The 21,834-nt window shown below is 59.9% G+C and overlaps 2 protein-coding genes across 4 annotated transcripts in view; one reads left to right on the top strand and one right to left on the bottom strand.

Moving 5' to 3' along the window:
* The window catches only part of REXO4 (REX4 homolog, 3'-5' exonuclease), an 8,782-nt gene extending 7,619 nt beyond the window's left edge, over window positions 1-1,163 (top strand). For all 3 annotated transcript variants that reach the window (XM_027556804.1, XM_027556806.1, XM_027556805.1), the window contains one exon: window positions 339-1,163. In XM_027556804.1, coding sequence (XP_027412605.1) covers window positions 339-452 — 114 coding nt within the window. In that variant the 3' untranslated portion in view covers window positions 453-1,163. The remainder of the gene's footprint in view (window positions 1-338) is intronic.
* Window positions 1,133-21,834, bottom strand: part of STKLD1 (serine/threonine kinase like domain containing 1) — a 24,803-nt gene continuing 4,101 nt past the window's right edge. Inside the window, exons 3-21 of the mRNA XM_027554501.1 lie at window positions 18,683-18,769; window positions 16,650-16,694; window positions 15,303-15,377; window positions 14,478-14,579; window positions 11,565-11,635; window positions 10,830-10,945; window positions 9,244-9,362; window positions 8,624-8,787; window positions 8,009-8,139; window positions 7,262-7,345; window positions 5,503-5,777; window positions 5,190-5,382; window positions 4,685-4,825; window positions 4,432-4,562; window positions 3,806-4,031; window positions 3,128-3,256; window positions 2,928-3,056; window positions 1,747-1,887; window positions 1,133-1,591 (exon numbers count right to left, since the gene is read on the bottom strand). Of these exons, the coding sequence (XP_027410302.1) occupies window positions 1,263-1,591; window positions 1,747-1,887; window positions 2,928-3,056; window positions 3,128-3,256; window positions 3,806-4,031; window positions 4,432-4,562; window positions 4,685-4,825; window positions 5,190-5,382; window positions 5,503-5,777; window positions 7,262-7,345; window positions 8,009-8,139; window positions 8,624-8,787; window positions 9,244-9,362; window positions 10,830-10,945; window positions 11,565-11,635; window positions 14,478-14,579; window positions 15,303-15,377; window positions 16,650-16,694; window positions 18,683-18,769 (2,688 nt within the window). The 3' untranslated portion in view covers window positions 1,133-1,262. The remainder of the gene's footprint in view (window positions 1,592-1,746; window positions 1,888-2,927; window positions 3,057-3,127; window positions 3,257-3,805; window positions 4,032-4,431; window positions 4,563-4,684; window positions 4,826-5,189; window positions 5,383-5,502; window positions 5,778-7,261; window positions 7,346-8,008; window positions 8,140-8,623; window positions 8,788-9,243; window positions 9,363-10,829; window positions 10,946-11,564; window positions 11,636-14,477; window positions 14,580-15,302; window positions 15,378-16,649; window positions 16,695-18,682; window positions 18,770-21,834) is intronic.

Raw genomic sequence — 21,834 nt, 5'->3', positions numbered from 1 at the left:
CCTCCGGGTCCCGTCTAGATCGCAGGCCCCCAAGGGCTGAGGGTGAGGCTGCGGGCCCACAGAGCCTGGCCCTCTGGGTGTTGGGCTGGGCCCGTGGGACGTGGGAGCACGTCGCCACGATCGGGTGGGGCCTGGGCAGGGGCTGGCCTTCCGCGTCGTGTGGCGTCCGGGGCCCCTCATGAGCCAGCACGCCCATCCCTCCCCTGAGCGGGGGCCACGTCAGTGGTCGTCATCGCCCCACGTCTGGCGGCGGGACTCTGGAGCTGTGGGATGGACAGAGGGGTGTGGCCACACCGGTCACCGGCAGGATGACCATGGTGATGCCCCATGTCCCCCAGGTCCAGGACGCACAGGTGGCGATGAGGCTGTATGTCCTGGTGAAGAGGGACTGGGAGAGCCTCGCTGGAGACAGGCGGCCCCCCGCTCCCGAGGCCCACAGCCAGGACGCCTAGCAGGGCCCCGCCCCCGGTGACCCTCGCGCCCGCGGGAGCCGCAGCCACATCAGACGACGGACGGAGCCCCGGAGTCCCCAGAGCCGGGATGCTGCGGGCGGGTTTCAGAATCATGATGGCAGAGGCGCGCGGCATGCGTGCTGCTGAGCTGAGCGTCTCTGTCTGGTTGTAGCATCCAGGCCTCTCCCACACGGGGGCCCGGGCGGGAAGCGTCCGGTTGTCTGCTGGGTGTTCGTCACCTTCCTCTGAGGGGGGCCCTTTCCCTTACTGCCGTCGGCAACGGGAAGAAAGAAACTCCGTGGACTCGGGCGTGGACTGCGTGGCTGCCCCGTCGCACCCTTGTTGAGGGATTTTCTCTGCCACTCGGGGGCTTGGGGGGATCTCCTGAGGCTGGGGTTCCGCTCGCCCCCCCTTCCCGTGCACACCCACTATATTTGAGTTCCAGGTTAGAGCCTGCAGCAGGCAGGGGGCCTCGGGCTGCCCAGCACGGTTTTCCCGGAGGTGGGCGCCCCCTGACCTGAATGGACGTGTGAGCGCGAGTGTCTGCAGCGCCCCGCCTGGCCCGGGGTGCAGACTCTCTCAGGACAGGAACAGCCTGCTGCACTGAGAGGGGCGTGCAGCGCCCGAGGCTATGCTGAGCCCCCGCTGGCCGTGTGAAAAGCCTGTAGCCACTATGAAGGTCATGTGACATAAACACATGTTTTTATTTGAGTTGCGCCTTGTGGAGGCCCCATGTCTGAGAGGACGGCTGGCTCCCACCTCTTCTGACCCCCTGCCCCCCAGGAGACGCCCGTGGCACTGGGCGCCCCTTCAGGTACAAGTCGAGGGGGAGAGGAGGGCCGGGCGGCCCCAGGGTGCATCTACAGGCTGCCCTTGGAGCTGGGCTGGGCGGCCGCCTCCAGTCTGTGGAGCACGCTGGCTGTGTAAGAAACGAGCTCCTGCAAGGAGAAGAGGGTTGGCTGTCCTGGACTGTGTCTGGGCGCTGCCCCTGCCCCGTGGGGTGTCCCACAGCCCTGGTGGGGCCGTGCGATGAAGCAGGGAGTGCCCACCGGCGCTCACCAGGCTGGAGGTGAAGCGACCATGGATCTCCGCAACCAGGGGCTGGATGCCGCTGGACGCCAGCTCAGACAGGATCTCCTCTGCAGGCAGAGGATGGTCCTGAGGCCGGCGCGAGAGGGCTGGGCCCCCACCCTTCAGGGCTCAGTGAGAATCCCAGGGACTCAGGAGCACAGTCCTGGCCCAGCGCGTTCCCGCCCACCCCCAGTCGGTGGCGGCCACGAGCCGGGGTCCTCACTGTAGGTGCCCAAGTGGGCCAGCAGCAGGCACACGCTCTCCACCACCTCTGGGTCATCACGGTGCAGCTGGTACGTCTCCTGGATGAGGTCCAGGCCGCTGCCGCTCTCCCTGGGCAGCACCACCTGCAGGGCGGCCAGCTCTGGGCGGGGGTGGGGGGGGGTCGTTCCCTGATGGGTGGGCCTCAGGGTCCCCCAGGAGATGGGGAACGGCCATACTGAGTTTGTGGGGTTGTCGAGAGCCCAGAGTGCTGTGGGCAGCAAGCCTCAGCCGGCTGAGGACACCACAGTGGCCTCGGGAACCACAGCAGTCAGGCCTTGACCACTGCGCACCTTGGGGGTGTTTTCCGGCAGAGGGCACCTGTCTCTCCACCCCAGCAGTCTCCCAGGCCGGAGGGGCGAGGGAGCGCCCCCACGTGAGAAGGCCCATCAGGGCAGGTTAGACCCGGCTCCTGATGCCATGTGTCATCAGGTCCCCTGGAGTCCCGGGGGAGGTGGACACCCCAAGGTGTCAATAGATCCTCTAACCCTAACCCAGACTCTGACTCGGGTGTGGCTCACTGGGTTCTGACGACCCAGCTCCTGTGCGCTGAGCCACGAGCCTTTTGCTCTCAGGGCTCCAGGCCCTGTCCCCGCCCGGTTTGCTGGGATCCCAGACGGAGTGGGGGCAGGCCTGCAGCTTAGGTTATCTGCATCAGAAAGGGGCGATCCTGCCCCACTCCAGAGCTGTTCCAGGAGCGAGGGTCACCCCATCTAGCCTGCGCATCCAAGCGGACCAGACGTCACAGGCTGAACCACCCTGACGCTGGTGGCAGCCTTGGCCAGACTCCAGGCCCCAAGCATCTCTAGAGTCTAGAGGGCTGTGGTCCTGAGTCGGGCGCAGCCAGGGTTCCCATGGCGGTGGGGTTCAGACCCAGTCTGCTGTGCTGACTTCACAGCCACAACTGGAGGAGCACCTCTGCTCACACCAAGTGTGCTTGGGCAGGGGAGGTGGTCATGATACAGGGTCACACCAGCGAGTGTGACTGGGTGCAGAGGACGCCTGCGTGCTGGGACTACGGGTGTTTCTTTTCCCTGCTTTGAGTGTGTGTGTGATTTTGGTCTGTGGGCCACCAGCAGGCTTCACTGGGAAGCCCGCCCCGCCCCCGCCTCAGAGTGGCAGCCCCGTTGGGTCCAGGCTCACCGGACACCTTGGCGAGGCTGGCCAGCCCGCGGTAGGCGTTGTTCACCAGCAGGACTCGGTCCTGGTACAGCCGTACGCTCTGCAGGAGCAGGTCCACCACCTCCGCACACTCCTGCTCCCGGATGCAGCCTGTGGAGGGGCCAGCACGCCTGTGTCCAGGGCCCGGCCAGCTCTCCAGCCCTGGGCCCCCAGCTGCTCACCCAGCAAGGACAGCAGCCACAGAACCGCACAGCCAGCTTCAGCCACCTCCGCGTCCCTGGGGAACGTGACCAGTATCTCGGTGACGAGAGCCGGGGCTCTCTCCAAGGGGGCCTTGTTCACAATGATAGCTGCAACGGGATGGGGTGAGAAGGAGGGGTCGCCCACTTCCTGGCGAGGGGAGAAGTGTCTTCTGTGTGCATGGCCCCTGGCCCCACCTGCCACAGGGATAGCAGGAGCTTTGGGGTTCCAGGTCCGCTGTCCTCCGAGATGGGGAAATGGGAGGGCCGATTCCAGCCTGCTAAGCAAGTCTGGGCAGGCATCAGACCCCAAGGGGAGGCTTGGGGTATCTTGCACCCAGCTGTGCTCAGGGCCCTCCAAGGCTGGGAGACCTCTTCTCCTTGGGAAAATGACTGTCCAGGTGCTGGAGGGCCCAGTGGGACCTGGAGAGGAAGCCATTTGGCCGGCGGGGGTCCCCCTTTCTGAATCAAAAGTCAAGAGAGGTCGCCCAGTGCTAGAGCCAACCTGTGAGACCAGGGAAGCCTCTGATGTGTGCGAGCAGAGGGCCTCCTGGGGTGGGCGGGTGGGGGGCCTAGGGTCAGGGTCTGCCCCTTCCCTTCTCCCAGCTCTCGGGTGGTCAGGGAGCAGCGGGGAGGGGTACCAACCTCGGGCCCACTCACCATCCACCAGCAGGGCCCAGAGCAGGCTCAGGCCGTGGATACAGATGTCCCTGCTCCTGGGGAGGCTGTCCAGGCGCTTCAGGATGTCCTCAAACAGCCGGGCCCTCTGCAGCTCATCTGTGGCCAGTCCTGTGGGTGGGCCCTGGAGTGAGGCCACAGAGAGCCCCTCCTCAGGAGGCCTTCCCTGGGGCCCCTCCCTCCTCTCCTGACCTCGGACACCACGATCTCACGCATGCTTAGTCACTAGAGTGTGTTCTGAGCCAGCCTCTGCCCAGCATGGGGCTCAGAAACAAAGGGGTGCTCTTGGTCCATCCCCTGGGCCACCATCCCAGCATCTCGCGTCCTGTCACTGGGCTGGGACCAGCCTCCAGGGCTTCTCTTCCAAGGTGTTTTGTCTCGGGTGGTAAGCGGACATTGCCAAGTGGCCCTGACTTATGCCTGTCATCCCAGCATGAAGGCGCATGGCAGCCCTTTTCAGTCCCCGCCATGAGGTCAGTGGACTGTGGTGGGCCCGTTAGTGCGGGCGGGCTCCAGGTGAGGGCCTGGGCTCTCTGGCGCCCCAGCTTCCCTTTGCAGAGGTGAGTAATCAGACGGGAGTCAACTTGGGTAAGGCCCTAGGGGGTGACCCTCTCCCCCACGCCGCCCCTCGGCCAGGACTTGCTGGTGGCCATTGTGAGGTGGGGCGGAGGGGCCGGAGGGGGAGCAAGGGCAGGAACCTGAAGCCCACAGTGATGTCGCCGCCTGGCAGGGCCCATGCCTGTAGGCAGAGGGACGCATGTGGGCGCAGGACAGCCAGAGGCGGTGTCTGTGCCCCTGTGGAGGGGCTGGGTGCCGCCCGCTCTGTGCCCAGCGCCCGAGGACGGCCCAGGCGGCACCCACCTTGGCTGGCCACGATGGTAAGCAGGCTGTAGACCATGGCCAGGAGCTGCTCCTCCGCGGGGTGGCTCTGCAGGATGCTCAGCAGCACAGCGGCGATGGTGCCGGTGTCCGCTACTGTGGCCGCCGGGTCCTGGGCCAGTGCTGTGTGGGCCACGGGAGAGGAGGGTTTACCCCAGGCTGAGGGCTTCGGGGAGGGGGCCTCCGTGATTGCAGGGAGGACGCTGAGGACGGGGCACAGAGCGGGTCCCCACAAGTGCTTGTGTGACCGAGTCAAGGACCACGGGGCTGGGGGCCCTGCTGGGCGGGCCTGGGAGCCCACGCCAGGGTAGACGTTAATCACAGTGGACATGTAAAGCGTTGCATGGGAATTCAACCTAAATAATAAAGTTCAGAAAAGTAGTGAAATAATTCCAGTTTAAAAACCAGGTATTTAAAGCTTTGTTTAAAGACTCCAGGAGGAGCCCAGACCGTTGGCTCCAGCCTCTCGCTTACCCCCTCAGCTGACCCCCCTGGAAGCCCATGTCTAGGACCCCGCCCAGCCTGCTTGCGGGGGGCGGGTGGTCACACCCCGAGTCCAGCTCCTCCTCTCGTGCCTGGAGACCAGCCAGAGCAGGGAGGAGCTGGCCCAGGGCCCCAGAGCAGGTCACAGGCAGGCCCCGGGTGCTGCCCCAGTCTCCTGGCCACACCGTGCCGTCATCCTGGGGTGAGGTTGGCTGGCAGAACGCCCAAAGGGTCCAGACACCAAGGCCAGACCTGGTGAGGGGGGCAGGGAGCCCACTCGGGCCCAGGGTGGGTGTCAGGGGGTAGGGGGAGCTCACCCGGGCCCAGGGTGGGCGTCGGAGGGTAGGGGGAGCCCACCCGGGCCCAGGGTGGGTGTCAGGGGGTAGAGGGAGCCCACCCGGGCCCAGGGTGGGCGTCGGGGGGTAGGGGGAGCCCACCCGGGCCCAGGGTGGGTGTGGGGGGCCGGGGAAGCCACCTTGGCCCAGGGTGCGCAGCAGCAGGGCGCAGGCACACAGCTGTATGTCCAGGATCCTCTGGTGCTGCTTCATGACGGTGAGCAACACGTCCACCAGCTCCTCTGGCCACGGCAGACCTGAGTGGGTGGACAGGAGCAGGTGGGGGGAGGGGTGTGGACCAGACCAGGGACCAGCCCCGCCGGGAGTTGGGGGCATCGCACGTGGGCCCTGGGTGGCCAGACAGCATTCGTCAGGTATGCGGAGTGCCTGCCACTGGTCTACTGTAGCCGGCTTCCTATCCCAACGGCTCTACAAGGTCAACCCTCCGCTGACAGAAGAACCCAGCTGGTGTGACTCCAGAGCGCAGGTGCCCTTGGCTGCGGCTGCCCTCAGAGGGGACGTCTGCGGGCCCCTTAGACTGTCGGTTTGGCGGCCCGGGACCTGTGCCGAGCACGGGGAGGGGAGCAGGCCGTGGCGGCAGGGTCCAGGCCCAGCTGTGCCTCTTCCCACTGCCGTCCCCTCTCCCAGCCTGTGTCCCTGTGGTGAGAGTGACAAGGTCAGAGCTGCTGGCGCCAAGGAGGCCGAGTCGTGGCCGGCCCATCTCCAGACAAGGTGCCTGAGGCTGGGGTGGCCACCAAGGCCCCCTTCGGAAGGGACCCGGCACCGCCCTCGCCTTCCCTGGGAGCAGACTCTCTTTGCCCATGGACTCTGTCCTGGCCACAGCCGAGCTCCATGGGATCGCGGGGAGGGAGAAGGAAAGGGAAATGGCCAAGGGGAGGTCTCCGCGGCCTCATGAGGGGGCTAGGGTTTGGCCTGTGTGATCTGTGCAGTCCAGCCACTGGGACAGCCTGCTATGGAAGGATGGACGATGGACAAATGGACGGTGGGTGGATGGAGGAGGAGGATGGACAGTGGACGGAGGGGACAGGTGGTGGGTGGATGGAGGGGGATACTGGATGATGGACACTGAGTGGAGGAGATGGATGGTGGGTGGATGGATGGATGATGGACAAATGGACAGCGGATGGAAGGGACCGATGGTGGGTGGATGGGTGCATGCATGTAATATTCAGGCTGGTGAGACAGGTTGAGTGCAGATCTTCCAAAACCCATCTTTTGGTAGAATTAACGGTATTAGTATTAACACTCAACGGAGATGCACTCTTGAGAGGTGAGTAGGTTGGTGCGTCTGCGCAGGCAGTGAGCAGCGTCTGTGAAAACATCAAGTACTCAGACCTGCACATTTGGGGTCTTACTATGCAGAAGCGGACGGAGCTCACAAACGCCCCGAGGTGGTCCATGTGAACTCGGTTATGACCCTGGGAAATCAGCAGCCACTCAGATGCCTGACCAGAGGGACGGTGGAGAGGTGGGGTGTCTGTGTAGCATCCAGGAAAAGCAGGTGGAATGAGGCCACAGGAGATGGTTCTGACCCCGAGCCATCCACCACCCGCCACCCTCGGCTCAGTAAGAGAAGTCCAGGCTCCTGCTCCCAGCAGGCAGTGGGGCCGCGCATGCTGACGGATCAGGCCTCACAGGAGTCCAGCGAGGAGCGCTGGAGCAGGTAGGGCTCCCCAGGAAGCGCGCAGGGGCGGAGTGGAGCTGGGGCCGGGGGCTCTACCCAGCTGGTCTTCAGGCATCCTCAGGAGCCTCTTCAGGGCCCTGTGCTGGACTTCAGGGCGGCTGGAGAAGTTCTGCATGACCTCTGCAGAGGACAGGGCAGGGTGGGGAGGTCTCAGCTCAGGGCCCATCTGTGAGCCCCCCACCACACAGACACACGTGACCAGGCGTGAGGCCATGCCCTTATCCCCACCTCCTGGGCAGAGCCACCGGGCCAAAGTCCAAGGTCAGCCTCAGCGCCCACCCAGGGGGTTCAACTCAGGTGACTCCCTCGAGGCCACTCAGTTAGCGGGTGATGGGCTTCAACTGGACCCAGCTGTCTGCCTCCAAAGCCCATGACCAAGAGATGGGGAGACTGGGCCGCAAGGACCCAGGGGGTGCCCCTTGCCCACAAAGGGAGGCAGCGGTGGCCCACTGGGGGCAGGTGGGTGGGAGGGAGTCCCTTGTAGCCCAGGCAGGGGGCCGCTGAAGGGGAGAAGGGAGTGAAGGGCCCACCCACACCAGGGGCAGCGGGGTGGGAGGGCGGAGCCAGGCCTGAACTGAAGGTGACCTCCAGACCCAACGTCCACCCAAGAGCAGAGGTGTGGCCCCGGCCGGCGCAGGTGGAGGGGTCTACTGAGCAGGGCATGCTTGGGAAGGATGAGGGGCAAGCCCACCGGCCGCACGGGAGGAGCAGTCCAGGGACCCCCAGCTTTATAAAGAGGCCACGGGGCCCCCCTGCGCTGGCCTCTGGGGCCCCCACGGTCACCGAAGATGCTGGCCACGTTGCTCTCGAGCAGCATGTCAATGATGAACTCGGGCACCACCTGCCGGCGCAGAACCAGGGCGAGGCTGGAGGACCGGAAGTTGCTGCGCATGAAGGTGAAGTGAATCACGTCCCTGGGGAGGGGCAGAGAGCCGCCGCCTGTGCCCGCGCCCCACTTGCCGGCAGCCGCGTGGCCCCCACCTTCTGTGGGTGCCCACTTCTCAAGCACCTCTCACAGCAGGCGCCCCGGCACGTCCCGTCCAGGAGGGACCCAGCGCTCGCACCCGCGTGGACCCCTCCCTCCATAATGTAGACTGAAAAAAAAAAGAATTCCCGGCTGTGTTGCAGTAAAGGTGAACAGAACGCAGAATGGATCGTGTTGTTCTTCTGACTTTAAAATACCTTAGAATTCAAACACGCTCCTGCGCCCAGGGCCGTGGCCCCTGTCGGGCCAGGGCTCAGAGACGCGGCCGCAGCTTGGGACGGCCCAGCTCAGAGGAGCCATTGTCCGTGGATGGAGCACTTTGTGGCATTGAAACCCCAAGTGGCCGCTGAGAGATTGAGAGGGGAAGACGGTGGCAGACAAGAGTGAGATGGGACCCCGGAACCTGAGCTCACCTGACAGTGACTCGCTCTGCGGGGTCGGCCTGGAGCATCAGAGGCAAGAGGGCCTGGAAGGTTTTCGCGTCGGGGACCTTCTTCTCCTCCATGGTCCGCAGGACGCCGCTCAGGCTGGCGGGGGAGCTCCGAATGGACTTGCGCAGGTGCATGGCTTCCAGCGTCTAGGAGGAGAGAGGACCGTGTATACTCTCCCTGCGGGAGGGAGGCGGCCTGACCCCAGGCAGAGGGAGCTGCAGTGGCGGCCGCTGTCAGGAAGGCATGGAGGCCACCTGTGCCCCGGAGTTCTGGTCCAAAGAAGAAATACAGGTTTGGAGAAGAGCCAGTGGCCATCTCACTGGCCTGAGGGAGTGGGGACAACCTCCCTCCATGGCTGGGACCCCATGGTGGGCCGGGTAGCGCACCTGAACTCGGCAGATCTCGTCCCCGAGGGGCTGCTGTGAGGGCCAGGTCGGCGTGTTACCAGCATCACCCCCACACGAGGGCCCAGTGGGGTGGAGCACAGGGGGCTTCACACAGGCACACCCGCTGCGGGAGGATGCCATGGGGGCGTGTGCCCCTCTCAGGGCCAAGGTGGGCTCCCGGGGGCTGAGGGGCGGGGGCGGGCGGGAGGCCCTCACGTCCAGGAAGGAGCAGCTGGCCATGTCCAAGACGATGCACCCCAGGGACCAGATGTCAGATTTCCGGCTGAAGGAGAAGCTGAGGGCTTCGGGCGCCATCCAGGACTTCTGGAGGGGGTCTGTTGGCAGGAGCGAAGCGGGCCATACGTAAGTCCTGTGCTCCTCAGGGAAGCAAGCAGCTTGAAAATGGGCCCTTGGTCACTCTCCTCGGGGGAGGGAGAGACACGCTGTCTGAGGCCCCAGGCCAGTAAGATCCTGGCCCGCGAGGCTGGGGCCCACCAGGCTGGCTGTGTGCGCCCCTGAGTCCCACGGTGGCTGCCGGAACGTTCGGACGGGGCGTCTCCAGGAAGGCTGAGACCGTGCGCTCACTCACCATCGCCTCTGCATGTCAGGACCTCGAGGCAAAGCTCTAGGTCCCTTTCCAGTTTCTCAACTGGAAGCCCAAACGGGGTCCCCGTCTGGCTCAGGGCCTGACCCACCTTGGGCACCCCTGCCTTTCTGGACCCCCACTGCCCAGACAAAGGGGGGCTCCAAGGACCCCTGCCATTTACACTGCCAGCAGACCAGCCCATCCACGCACCTGCCCGCCCACCCACCCGTCCATCCACCTGTCCACTTGTCTGCATGTCCATCCACCCACCCACCAATTCACCCGTCCACCATGGGCAGTATGCCACCAGCACCTGCCAGCCCAGGACTCTGCCGTTCTCCCATGGAGAGCCGCCCTCTCCTCTCACCGCCCTGATGGCTGTTAGGCTTGAAGCCCAGCTCCCTTTGCCCTGTGGTCTTTTCAGAGGATGGAAACGTCTCTCTGACTCCTCACCTCTACCATCTCCTGGGTTACTCTGAGGCTCAGTAAAGAAATCCAACCCGAGGGGCTTCCCTGGTGGTGCAGTGGATAAGAACTCGCCTGCCAGTGCAGGGGATACCGGTTCAATTTCTGGTCCGGGAAGACCCCACAGGCTGCAGAGCAACCACGCCTGGGTACCACAGCTACGGAGCCTGAGTTCCGGAGCCTGCGAGTTGCAGCTCGTGAAGCCTGCGTGCTCCAGGGCCCGCAGGCCACAACAGCTGAAGCCCGTGTGCCTAGAGCCCATGCTCCACAACAAGAGAAGCCCCCGCAGTGAGAAGCCGGCGCACCGCATCTAGAGAGCAGCACCCCCGTCTGGAACTAGAGGAAGCCTGTGCAGCGATGAAGACCCCGCACGGCCACATATAAATAAACACAACCCAAGCTAGTGCCCGGCGTCCACCAGCCCTCCCCGCGCTTCCCTCCCCTTCCTTCCTTTGGAGACCTCCCTCCCCCTCCGTGAAGGGGAGCATTTTCTGAGTGTCTTCTGGACCCTGCGTGTGCACCACCCCCCTGTGGTTGCACCCTGCTCGGTTACAGCCCAGGCAAGGGGGTCTCTGTGGAGTCCACAGAAGTCTGGGGTGGGGGGGCGGTCTCTGGGGACCTTCTGAGCAAGGGGAGGTTTGCTGTTGCCCTGTTCCAGCTGCTAGAGCGGCCCCTGCCCTTGGACCCCCCTCGAGGGGACGGCCCCCACTGCTCCCAGCCACCGCTGCCCCCGGCCGGGGTGGCCAGCCACCTTCCTCCGCCCGGACGTTCCACTTGGCCTTGTCGGTCATGAGCGTGTTGGAGCTCAGGTCCTGCAGTTTGCAGTGGGCGTTGCTGACGAGGGCGATGTTGGAGGGCTTGAGGTTCCTGCAACCGAGAGGCGCGCCCTTCCACCCGCTGCCCGGCGGGGCCACATCTGCAAACCCTCCACTCCCTCCACACCTAGGGCCCCCACCCCTTCTCCCCCCCGCCTCAGTAAACGCCTTTTGGGACCACTTCTCGTAAGTGTAAGTACACTCAGTCACTTCAAATGGGGAAAATGGGGCGACTACGAGCAGGGAAACGGGCGATCCACCCGCGGTCCCTCCACTGGCAGCCTTCTAGAGCTCAGCCGAGAGCTTGTTTGGGGCCTGGCTTCCCATCCGTGACTTTAACAGGATCGCAAGCGCTCCCTGCCTGTATTGGTTCACATGGTTTTCTCTCCTTCACCCACAGGCGGGTCCTTCCAATGGTGACTAGAGCGTGCAGCTGCACTGCCGCTGCGACTCCCAGGGTCGAAAGCTCGGCCTGGGAGGGCCCGGAGCCCACGGGTGCTGCCATCTGCTGCTTGCCTTGCACTTGAGAACCTCCCGCCCCTTGTGTGCCTGGGGAGGGTCGCAGAGGGGGTGGCACTCCCTCTGAGTCTGGGAGGTGCTCCGGGAGGAGCAGGGCCCACCCTCGTCCGGCTGCCCCTCCCTCCCATGGGCCTGCCCGGCCACCCGCTCACCTGTGGATGACGTCCAAGTGGTGCAGGAAATCCAGTGCGTCCAGCACCTGGCCTAGCATGTTCTGCAGCCACTGGGGAGAAAGAGATGCCGGGATGGGGGGCCAGGAAGTGCCCGCCCTTCACAGGCAGTTCGGGGGCTGCTCAGTGCAGCCCGTGAGGTCATGGCCTGTTCCCACCCTGTGGGTCGAGATGGGCCTGAAGCCAGTGGCCAGCAGCTCAGAGCCAGCGCGGGAGCTTCTGCTGAGGGCTGCGTGGGGGCTTTCAGGACAGCAAGACCTCGTCAGTTGCAAGGCCCTGGGTTCCATCCCCAAGCTCTTGTCCCTGGGTTCCAGCTCTACCTGCACCCCACCCCTCGAGGTACCATAGATGCTGAGTGTTCAGCTCTCACTTGGGACTTCCATGTCCAGGTCATTAGTGTGCAAAGAGCCCTGAAAACATTCTGGAAGCAGTTTGTGTCAGCAACAAGATCCATGTGGTTTCTAGGGCAGTGGTTTTCACACCGTGTTCTTGAGATCCTGGACCCCACCCAGGGTGCCCGAGAGGGGCTGAGGGGCAGGACCTCGGACTTCCTGACCCCAGGCCCCTGAGTAGAGTGCCTCTGATCTCCTTACTGGGGTTCTGAGAACATCCTGTGTTTGACAGGGTTCTACAAACAGAAAGTTTGAAACCCACTCTGAGCCTGTCTCGAGGCCCACCTTGGGAGAGGAGCCGGGTGCCCCTTGGAACACCCCACCACCACTCACCCACCATCAGCAGGGAGACAGTTCCCAGAGGCCCACAGAACAGAGGTGTGTCCAGAGCAAATGTCATGTGGTGTGGGTCACAGGCCTTAAATGTGAAAACGAGATAGATCCAGTCTGAGGACAATGGAGCAAAATATTATCCTAATCCTGGGCCAAGAACAGCTGCCCCAAAGGCTCAGAAGGCACCAACCAGAGAAACACTGATGAACCGCAGCTCGTGACAACAAAGAAAGTGAGCCGGCGGCCGCAGACTAGGAGACACTTGGGCACCGTGTCCAGGATACAGACACCATTTGTCCGTTTGTATGGATCAGTAAGACGGACGGCCCCATGTTTAAACGGGCCAGGGCCTGAACAGACACCAAAGAAGACATCCAAATGGCCACAAAGTGCTCACTGACCACGCTCAAAGTCAGTAAGGCTGAAACGTGATTCTTAATTGAAACTAACAAGTCTGGGATTTCCCTGGCGTCCTGTGGTTAGGACTCTGGGCACCCAATGCCGGGGGCATGGGTTTGATCCCTGGTCGGAAATGAGCTCCCATAGACCACAAGCGAGAGTTCACACGGCACAGCTAGAGATTGCGCGTGCCCCGGCGAGGACCGAAGATCCCGCGTGCCCCGGCGAGGACCGAAGATCCCGCGTGCCCCGGCGAGGACCGAAGATCCCGCGAGCCCCGGCGAAGACCGAAGATCCCACCAGCCGCTACTAAGACCCTGTGCAGCCCTGTGAAGAGACACTAAAAAGAAGAAGACTGACATGGAGCAGGGTGGGCCGGGATGCAGAGCCCAAGGGCCACAACTTGAGGGTCAACACCAAGTCGACTAGCCATCCCGGAGACTGGGGACGCTGGCCACAGCAGCACACGCAGCCACTCTGTGACCCGGCAACTCCACGCTGAGGGACTCCCCCAGGAAACGGATATTTCGGTCCATCAGACACATGCCCTGCAGTGTTCGTGGCGGCCCTCGCTCGCAACAGCCCCAAGCTGGAAGCAATGCAGGTGCTCACAGCCCTGGACCAGGTGTGCGATGGAGATGTGGCCATCCGATGGAGCCGCGCCTGGCCGTGGACAGGCGTGCTCTCATGACACACTCAATTCAGTTCAGTCGCTCATTCGTGTCCGACTCTTTGCGACCCCATGGACTGCAGCATGCCAGGCCTCCTTGTCCATCACTAACTCCTGGAGTTTATGCAAACTCAATGTCCATCGAGTTGGTGATGCCATCCAGCCATCTCATCCTCTGTCATCCCCTTTTCCTCCTGCCTCCAATCTTTCCCAGCATCAGGTCAGTTCTTTGCATCAGGCGGCCAAAGTATTGGAGCTTCAGTTTCAGTGTCAGTCCTTCCAATAGATATTCGGGACTGATTTCCCTAAGGATTGACTGGTTTGATCTCCAAGGCTCTCTCAAGAGCCTTCAGCACCACACTTCAGAAGCATCACCTGGTGTGAGTCAGGCGTGAGTCACCTGACACCCTCACAGGTGAGTGAATCTAAGCACCAGGACAAACAGGAGAAACCAGACACAGGCGAATGTCATGCTGTCCGAGCCCATCTGTGGGAACTTCAGGGACAGGCAGAGGATCTCCGGAGGCGGCAGTCGGGCCCTGGGCACCAGCTGGGGGCATCTGGAGGGCCAGGAGCACTCTGACCTCATGTGAGGCGGGGACGGAGTGTCCACCCATGCAAAACTCAGCCCGCTCTACACTTAAGATCTGTGCGAATTACTGCTGCTACTGCTAAGTCACTTCAGTCATGTCCGACTCTGTGCGACCCCATAGACGGCAGCCCACCAGGCTCGCCTGTCCCTGGGACTCTCCAGGCAAGAACACTGGAGTGGGTTGCCATTTCCTTCTCCAACGCATGAAAGTGAAAAGTGAAAGTGAATTCGCTCAGTCGTGTCCGACTCCTAGCGACCCCATGGACTGCAGCCCACCAGGCTCCTCTGCCCATGGGATTTTCCAGGCAAGAGCACTGGAGTGGGTGCCATCGCCTTCTCCTGTGTACATTACGGTAGGCAAATACCTTCATTCATAAGCGTCAGAAGAAATGAGCCTGGGCTCCAGTGGTGCTTGCCCCCCGCTCTGCCGGTGCCCCTCTGCCCCCGCTGTGGGGCCTCACAAGGTCCAGGTGGGCCCCAGCCCTGGCATCCCCGACAGTCTGTCTTACCTCGGAGTCTATGGCTGTCTTTGCCGCCCTGTTCTTCTCAATGACATTCTGGAAGCTTTCCTTGTGGTACTCCATCACCAGGCAGAGGAACAGAGAGGAGATCTGCTGGGGACACAGCCCCTTAGCCGGGTCCTGCCCAGACCCCTTAGCCAGGTGCCAAGTTCAGGCCCCCAGCAGCCCAGGCCGGGGACCTCCTGGGCCATCAGCGCTCCAGGACCTTCCTCCCCCGGGCCAGCACCGGCGGTGGCTACGGCAGCACTGCCCTCGTCCCCCAGGGGGTGGACACGGCCCATCCCGAGTGGCTCCCCGCTCCTGCCCCACTTGGGCTTTTCTTAAAGGTGCATGAGTCCACCACAGCACACGCAGGCCACGGCGCCTGCGGCCCTGGCACCTTCATCCCTTAGGGCTCAGCTGAGACCCACTCCTCCTTCTGAGGGGCCTAGCCTGATGGGACCCAGCAGCCCCTGGCTCAACCCCATCTGGAGTAACCAGCAGGCAGGCCTCGGGGTCCCTGGAAAGACGAGGAGTCAGATGGCCACCGGGACCCAGCGCAGGGCTTAGGGGCTGCCAGGCCCAGACTTGAGAGACACTGCGTTGTTGCCAGCTGGTTTCTCCCAGCCTTCTCCTGGAAAGTGGGATAATGAGCCCCACGCAGAGGCTGTAGGGTCCCAGGTAAGATGCTGCCTAGAAGCCCCGCATGGCCCGGAGGGTGCAGAGCCAGGGGGCGCCTCGCAGAGGTCCTGCCATTGGCGCTCACAGGGTTACAATCGGCGGGGTGGGGGGCCCTCTGTGCCCGCCGAGTCCACGGGACCGGCTCTGACCCACCTCACTGTCCCACATGATGAAGAGCTCCTGGTAGATGGAGATGTGGGCGTGCTGAAGCTTCAGCAGCGGCATCAGCTGTGAACAAGGGCAGACGAGGTGGAAGTGTGGGGAGGACTGCATCTCAGCCAGCTCCTCCGCCCAGGGCAGGGGCGGGGTCCCGGGAGGGTGGGCGGCCGGAGGTTAGGAGCAAGATGGCCCGGGGTAAGTCCTGTCTCCAGGATGTGCTGGCTGTGCTGTGTGACTGGGGACAGGCTCCTCAACCTCTCTGAGCCGCCCAGCCCCATCTGGAAAGAGCAGTACCCATGTTATCTGCCTTGTGGGGTGTCAGGAGGACCAGGTGAGCCGATGCCGGCAGAATGCCTGGCCCGCCGGAAACAAGCAGAGTCCGGGATGTCTGGAGGAGCGGGTGTGGCCGAAGGGAGGAGGGTACTACTGTGCCCTGGCCCCCTGGCCCCCTGGCCTCCTGGCTGTGGGCACTAGAGGTCCCAGGCCCTGCCCTCAGCTCCAAGTGCTTTGAGAACGATCGCAGTGAGGCGGCAGAAGTGGCTCCCTTAGCAACTTGGAGCCAGATGGACAGCTGCTCATGATGGCGGGTTGGGTGTGAAAGGCAGTGGCCTAGCAGGATGTGGGAGGGAGTTGGGCAGGGGGGCTGTGATGCTTGGTGGGGTACGGGATGGCCCCCCACTTCTTCCTTCCGTGAATGTGGCCTGGGCCCACCACTGTGCCTCAGACACATTGTGGATGGACCAGCTGCTGGTAAAGCTCAAAAGCTGGTGATTCCAGAAAGAAGAGAAACGGGTGGCCACTAGATGGAAGGGGAGACATTTAGCTTCGTGTAAAATCCAAGAAGAGCAGAGAAAACAACTCAGAGCCTTTGCCCAGCAAACTGAAGCATACGCAGCTGTTTCTGCTCTTACTATAAACCAGGACGTTACCGTCAGTGCCGACAGGCAGATCTAAGGAATGTAAACGAATTTACGTGTTCTTTGTTAAACATTCTCTATTTTCCAAATTTTCTGTTGTAACTGATACTTTCATAATTAAAGAAAAAGATCCTTTAAAAGATGGTTATTGGTAGGACAGCCTAGGGACCCAGCCAACATTTAAAGGTAATCTTCTCTGAGAATGTATATTCTAAGTTGTCGGCACCTGGATTTAGAAATAAATGTTTGGGGCACAGACTCCCTTCGTGACATGGGGGATCTGGCTCCACAGCACCGGCCAAGAGCTGGTCCTGACTCTCCAAGCCCCCAGCAGCCCCCACTCTTCACTCCACAGGCGGGTACAGAACAGGCTCTGTGCGTCCTCCATCACACCCTCTGGAGAGGTGATCCCCCAGAGAGTTACCTCCTCCAGGGACTCATTGGCCTGATGCTCATCAATGCACTCCACCTAGAGCAGCACAAGAGAGCTCGGTCAGTCTACACGCAGTGAACACCCCTATCAAGACTGCCACCACTGCCATCACCACCACCAGCATCAAAATCCCAGTCACTACCATCGTCACTGCCACCACCACCAGCATCATTCACCAGGGGTGCCAAGCTCCTGTCATTCGTAACCCACCACACAGCACCAGATGGGCCTGGAGAGGTTCTAAGGGATGGATCCAGAAATACTTTAAGCAGTGAGATCATCTTTGCTCCTATTGCAAGGATAAGTTTAGGACAGCATAACATAAACTTCAAAGCATCATTAACCATTTTCAGACCATCTCGAAAGCCGGGAGGAAAACAGTGTGTCGCCCCTAGAGCCAAGGAGCTTGGCAAAGTGTCAGCCTTATCCTGCATTTCTCACTTGGGCCGGGAGGGTTGTCCCCGGTGCTGGACGTGGCTGCTGGGGAACGTGTGCAGAGAGAGGCAGGTGCTGGGCAGAGCAGCACCAGCTTCGACTCTGCACCATCTCTGGTGGCAGCAACTGTGGGTGCACGCTGTCCCCACATCTTACCAGATCCTCACCCAGAACTTCCGCTCGTAAGATTTACCAGTGGAGAACTCCTGTAATCAGCTGACCACAGGTGAAACTGCAGTTGGAGAGTGGTTCTCAGACCCGTGTGAAGACCCTGAAACAGGCGCCCTGTGCGTCCCTTTCTTCTGCTCAGGGGCTCGTGCTTAAGTCATTTTGGCCAAAAACATACTGAGAGCTTTAAAATTATCACCTCTTTTTGACCTGGAAATCCCACCTCTAGGAATTTGTCCCAAGGAGACCATGGATCCTCAAAAAAAAAAAAATTAACTAAGATTGTTTATCAGGGTTGCTTATTGTTGTTTGGTCACTAAGTTGTTTGTGACCCTATAGACCCCATGGAGCCCGCCAGGCTCCTCTGTCCATGGGATTTCCCAGGAAAGAATACTGGAGTGGGTTGCCATTTCCTCCCCCAGGGGATCTTCCCAACTCAGGGATTGAACTCGAGTCTCTGTAAAGGTGGATTCTTTACCACTGAGTCACCAGGGAAGCCCCATCAGAGTTGCTTATAGAGTGAAAAATCAAGAAAATTTTAGCGCTTGTCCTGAGTGGATAGCTGGGGGGTCAGTCCTGGAAGCCAGCCCACAAAGGAGCAGGAGGCTTGTACGCATTCCCGGCCTGCCTGCCTGCCTCAGGGGAACTGCTGCAGAGACAGGAGGCCTGGCAGAGCCGAAGGGCGTTGGCAGCAGCCCGCAGCCAAGCTCTGGCCTAGACCCTCCACTCTTCCAGACCACCTGGGCTTGGACATGCCAAGGTGCACACTACACAACCCCCTGCAGTGCGCACTCCACCCTGCCGTGCCAGCCCTGATGAGGAGGTAGGGGAAGGGCCCAGGGTTGGTGACCTGCCCTTAAACTTGTGTGACCTTGGGCAAGTCCCTGCCCCTACTCCCCAGCCAGCCTCCTTCAGTTCAGTTCAGCTCAGTCGCTCAGTCATGTCCGACTCTTTGCGACCCCATGGGCTGTAGCACGCTGGGCCTCCCTGTCCATCGCCAACTCCCGGAGCTTACTCAATGTCCATTGAGTCGGTGATGCCAACCAGCTCCTTATCCTTGGCTAAGGATAAGGGGTCATCGGTCCCACTTTGTTGAGTTGGTGGGCGGTTAAATAAGATGACAAGGATGCCTGGCACCATGCCCACGTAAATGGGGAGTGTGGTGATGGTTGCTGCTGGAATAAACATGAGCATTCCTTCCCCATCAAGGTGGAAGAGTTCAGTCTCCAGGGAACCCCAAGGAGCCTCATACCACCCCCACGGCTCCCCCCGCAGCCCCTGGCCACCCCTGGATTGCCTCCAGGACTGCTGGCAGACAGGAACCCGGCTGTCGTATGAGGAAGCCTTCCTCTAGGGTGGGGGAGGTCCGTGTGTGTCTGGGGCGCTGGCCCCACTGGAGTGCCTTAGGCACGGCCTCTTACCTGCTTTATCACGCGTTTTACTTTGGTTTTTGTCTCCTCTACCACGAGGTTCACCCCCAAAGCCCCAGGATTCAGCCACTCCAAAATCTGCCAGCAAAAGAGAAGCTTTCAGGAAAACGTACCCGTCTTTGCACTTCCCAAAGTGTGCCCACCTCCAGGGTCTGTTCCGGTCTTCCTAACGTTCTTCGTGGGCTGGCAAAGAAGGCAATGACCCAGAAGGCTGAGGAGGCCCGCAAAGGCAGAACCTGAGCCCGTCTCTCAGGGGCCGATTCTGGAGCTCCGTCCACCACCCCAGGCCCCTTCTCCAATCTGTGGTTAGGACCAGCCAGGCGTCCGAGAGCCGGCACCTCCCTGGGGCAGAGGGTTTCTTCACTCGCTGTAGCCCCTTAGGGTCCCAGCTTCCAGCAGCCACCTCCAAACTGGGCCACCAAACAAGAAAGTAACTGCTGCATAATTGGTGCAATCATAAGCCGTGGCTCCATGTGAGCCTGGATGTGCCAAGCGCTTCACAGCCGCCCACACAGTTGGCACTGTTTCTCATGTCCTCGTTTAGACGAGGAAACTGAGGCACCAGGAGCTGGGTCCTTGCCCAAGGGTGCAGCACCAGCACCTCAGAGGGCCTGGCCTGGACTGGAAGTCGGGAGTCTGACTCCAGAGATGGTGCATGGACGCACGAGGCTGGGTGGCCTGAGCACATTCCTCAGAGGATGAAGGAAAAGGCGCTGCAGGAGGCAGAGGAGTCCGTCCAGGTGGTGGGGCCCTCAGTCTGTGGACCCTCAGAGTCCAGAGAAGTTTTAGGGCTCTGTAACCCAGCACCCGCAGCCTAAAGCCTGCTGAGAGGGTGACGGGGCGGAGACCTGAGCAACTCATACCCCTGTAAGAAGGCTACACTCAGGCACTCAACAGGCAAATGAAACAGTAAAATGCACACGCGTCTCAGATCAAGGCTTTTTTTTTCCTCTTAAAAAAGTAACTTTGTTTTTAAAATTCTCTGGTCACCCAGAAACTCGTCTGCTTTACCACCGGCTCACTCCCCACCCCCGACCACCCCCACCCCTGTTGCTCCAACACAAAAGGGGATTCTCACAAAGTGAGCAAAACCTAACTTAACGAATCAGTCAGATTAACGAATCTTTTTACAAAGACTGACTCTAACATTTAATAAAGTGGACATCTTATGCATTTGGTAAACATTCAAATGCACTCATCTCACACACTACTAAAGTAATGCTCAAAATTCTCCAAGCCAGGCTTCAGCAGTATGTGACCCGTGAACTTCCAGATGTTCAAGCTGGTTTTAGAAAAGGCAGAGGAACCAGAGATCAAATTGCGAAAATCCACTGGATCATCGAAAAACCAAGAGAGTTCCAGAAAAACATCTATTTCTGCTTTATTGACTATGCCAAAGCCTTTGACTGTGTGGATCACAATAAACTGTGGAAAATTCTGAAAGAGATGGGAATATCAGACCACCTGACCTGTCTCTTGAGAAACCTATATACAGGTCAGGAAGCAACAGTTAGAACTGGACATGGAACAACAGACTGGTTCCAAATAGGAAAAGGAGTACGTCAAGGCTGTATATTGTTACCCTGCTTATTTAACTTATATGCAGAGCACATCATGAGAAACACTGGACTGGAAGAAGCACAAGCTGGAATCAAGATTGCCGGGAGAAATATCAGTAACCTCAGATATGCAGATGACACCACCCTTATGGCAGAAAGTGAAGAACTAAAGAGCCTCTTGATGAAAGTGAAAGAGGAGAGTGAAAAAGTTGGCTTAAAGCTCAACATTCAGAAAACGAAGATCATGGCATCCAGTCCTATCACTTCATGGGAAATAGATGGGGAAACAGTGGAAACAGTGTCAGACTTTATTTTTCTGGGCTCCAAAATCACTGCAGATGGTGACTGCAGCCATGAAATTAAAAGACGCTTACTCCTTGGAAGGAAAGTTATGACCAACCTAGATAGCATATTCAAAAGCAGAGACATTACTTTGCCAACAAAGGTCTGTCTAGTCAAGGCTATGGTTTTTCCTGTGGTCATGTATGGATGTGAGAGTTGGACTGTGAAGAAGGCTGAGCACCGAAGCATTGATGCTTTTGAACTGTGGTGTTGGAGAAGACTCTTGAGAGTCCCTTGGACTGCAAGGAGATCCAACCAGTCCATTCTGAAGGAGATCAGCCCTGGGTGTTCTTTGGAAGGAATGATGCTAAAGCTGAAACTCCAGTACTTTGGCCACCTCCTGCAAAGAGTTGACTCATTGGCAAAGACTTTGATGCTGGGAGGGATTGGGGGCAGGAGGAGAAGGGGACGACAGAGGATGAGATGGCTGGATGGCATCACTGACTCGATGGACATGAGTTTGAGTGAACTCCGGGAGTTGGTGATGGACAGGGAGGCCTGGCGTGCTGTGATTCATGGGGTCGCAAAGAGTCGGACACGATTGAGCGACTGAACTGAACTGAACTGAACTGAAACATTCAAATGGCTGTCTGAGGAGGCTTTACAAATAGCTGCGAAAAGAAGAGAAGCAAAAGGGAAAGGAGAAAAGGAAAGATACAGCCATCAGAATGCAGAGTTCCAAAGACTAGTAAGGAGGGGGAAGAAAGCCTTCCCAACTGATAAATACGAGGAAATAAAGGAAAACAATAGAATGGGAAAGACTGGAAATCTCTTCAAGAAAGTGAGAGATACTGAGGGGACATTTCATGCAAAGGTGGGCACAATATAGGACAGAAACAGTGTGGACCTAACAGAAGCAGAAGATATTAAGGAGACAAGAATACACAGAAGAACTAAAGAAAAAAGATCTTCATGACCCAGATAACCATGATGGTGCGATCACTCACCTAGAGCCAGACATGCTGGAATGCAAAGTCAAGTGGGTCTTAGGTAGCATCACTACAAACAAAGCTAGTAGAGGTGATAGAATTCCAGCTGAGCTATTTCAAATCCTAAAACATGATGCTGTGAAAGTGCTGCACTCAATATGCCAACAAATTTGGAAAACTCAGCAGTGGCCACAGGACTGGAAAAGGTCAGTTCTCGTTCCAATCCCAAAGACAGGTAATGCCAAAGAATGTTCAGACTACCACACAATTGCACTTATCTCACATGCTAGCAAAGTGATGTTCAAAATTCTCC

This window comes from Bos indicus x Bos taurus, chromosome 11 (genome assembly GCF_003369695.1).
Source record: "Bos indicus x Bos taurus breed Angus x Brahman F1 hybrid chromosome 11, Bos_hybrid_MaternalHap_v2.0, whole genome shotgun sequence".
Taxonomy (NCBI): Eukaryota; Metazoa; Chordata; class Mammalia; order Artiodactyla; family Bovidae; genus Bos; species Bos indicus x Bos taurus.
This window is presented reverse-complemented; position numbering and strand designations above follow the sequence as displayed.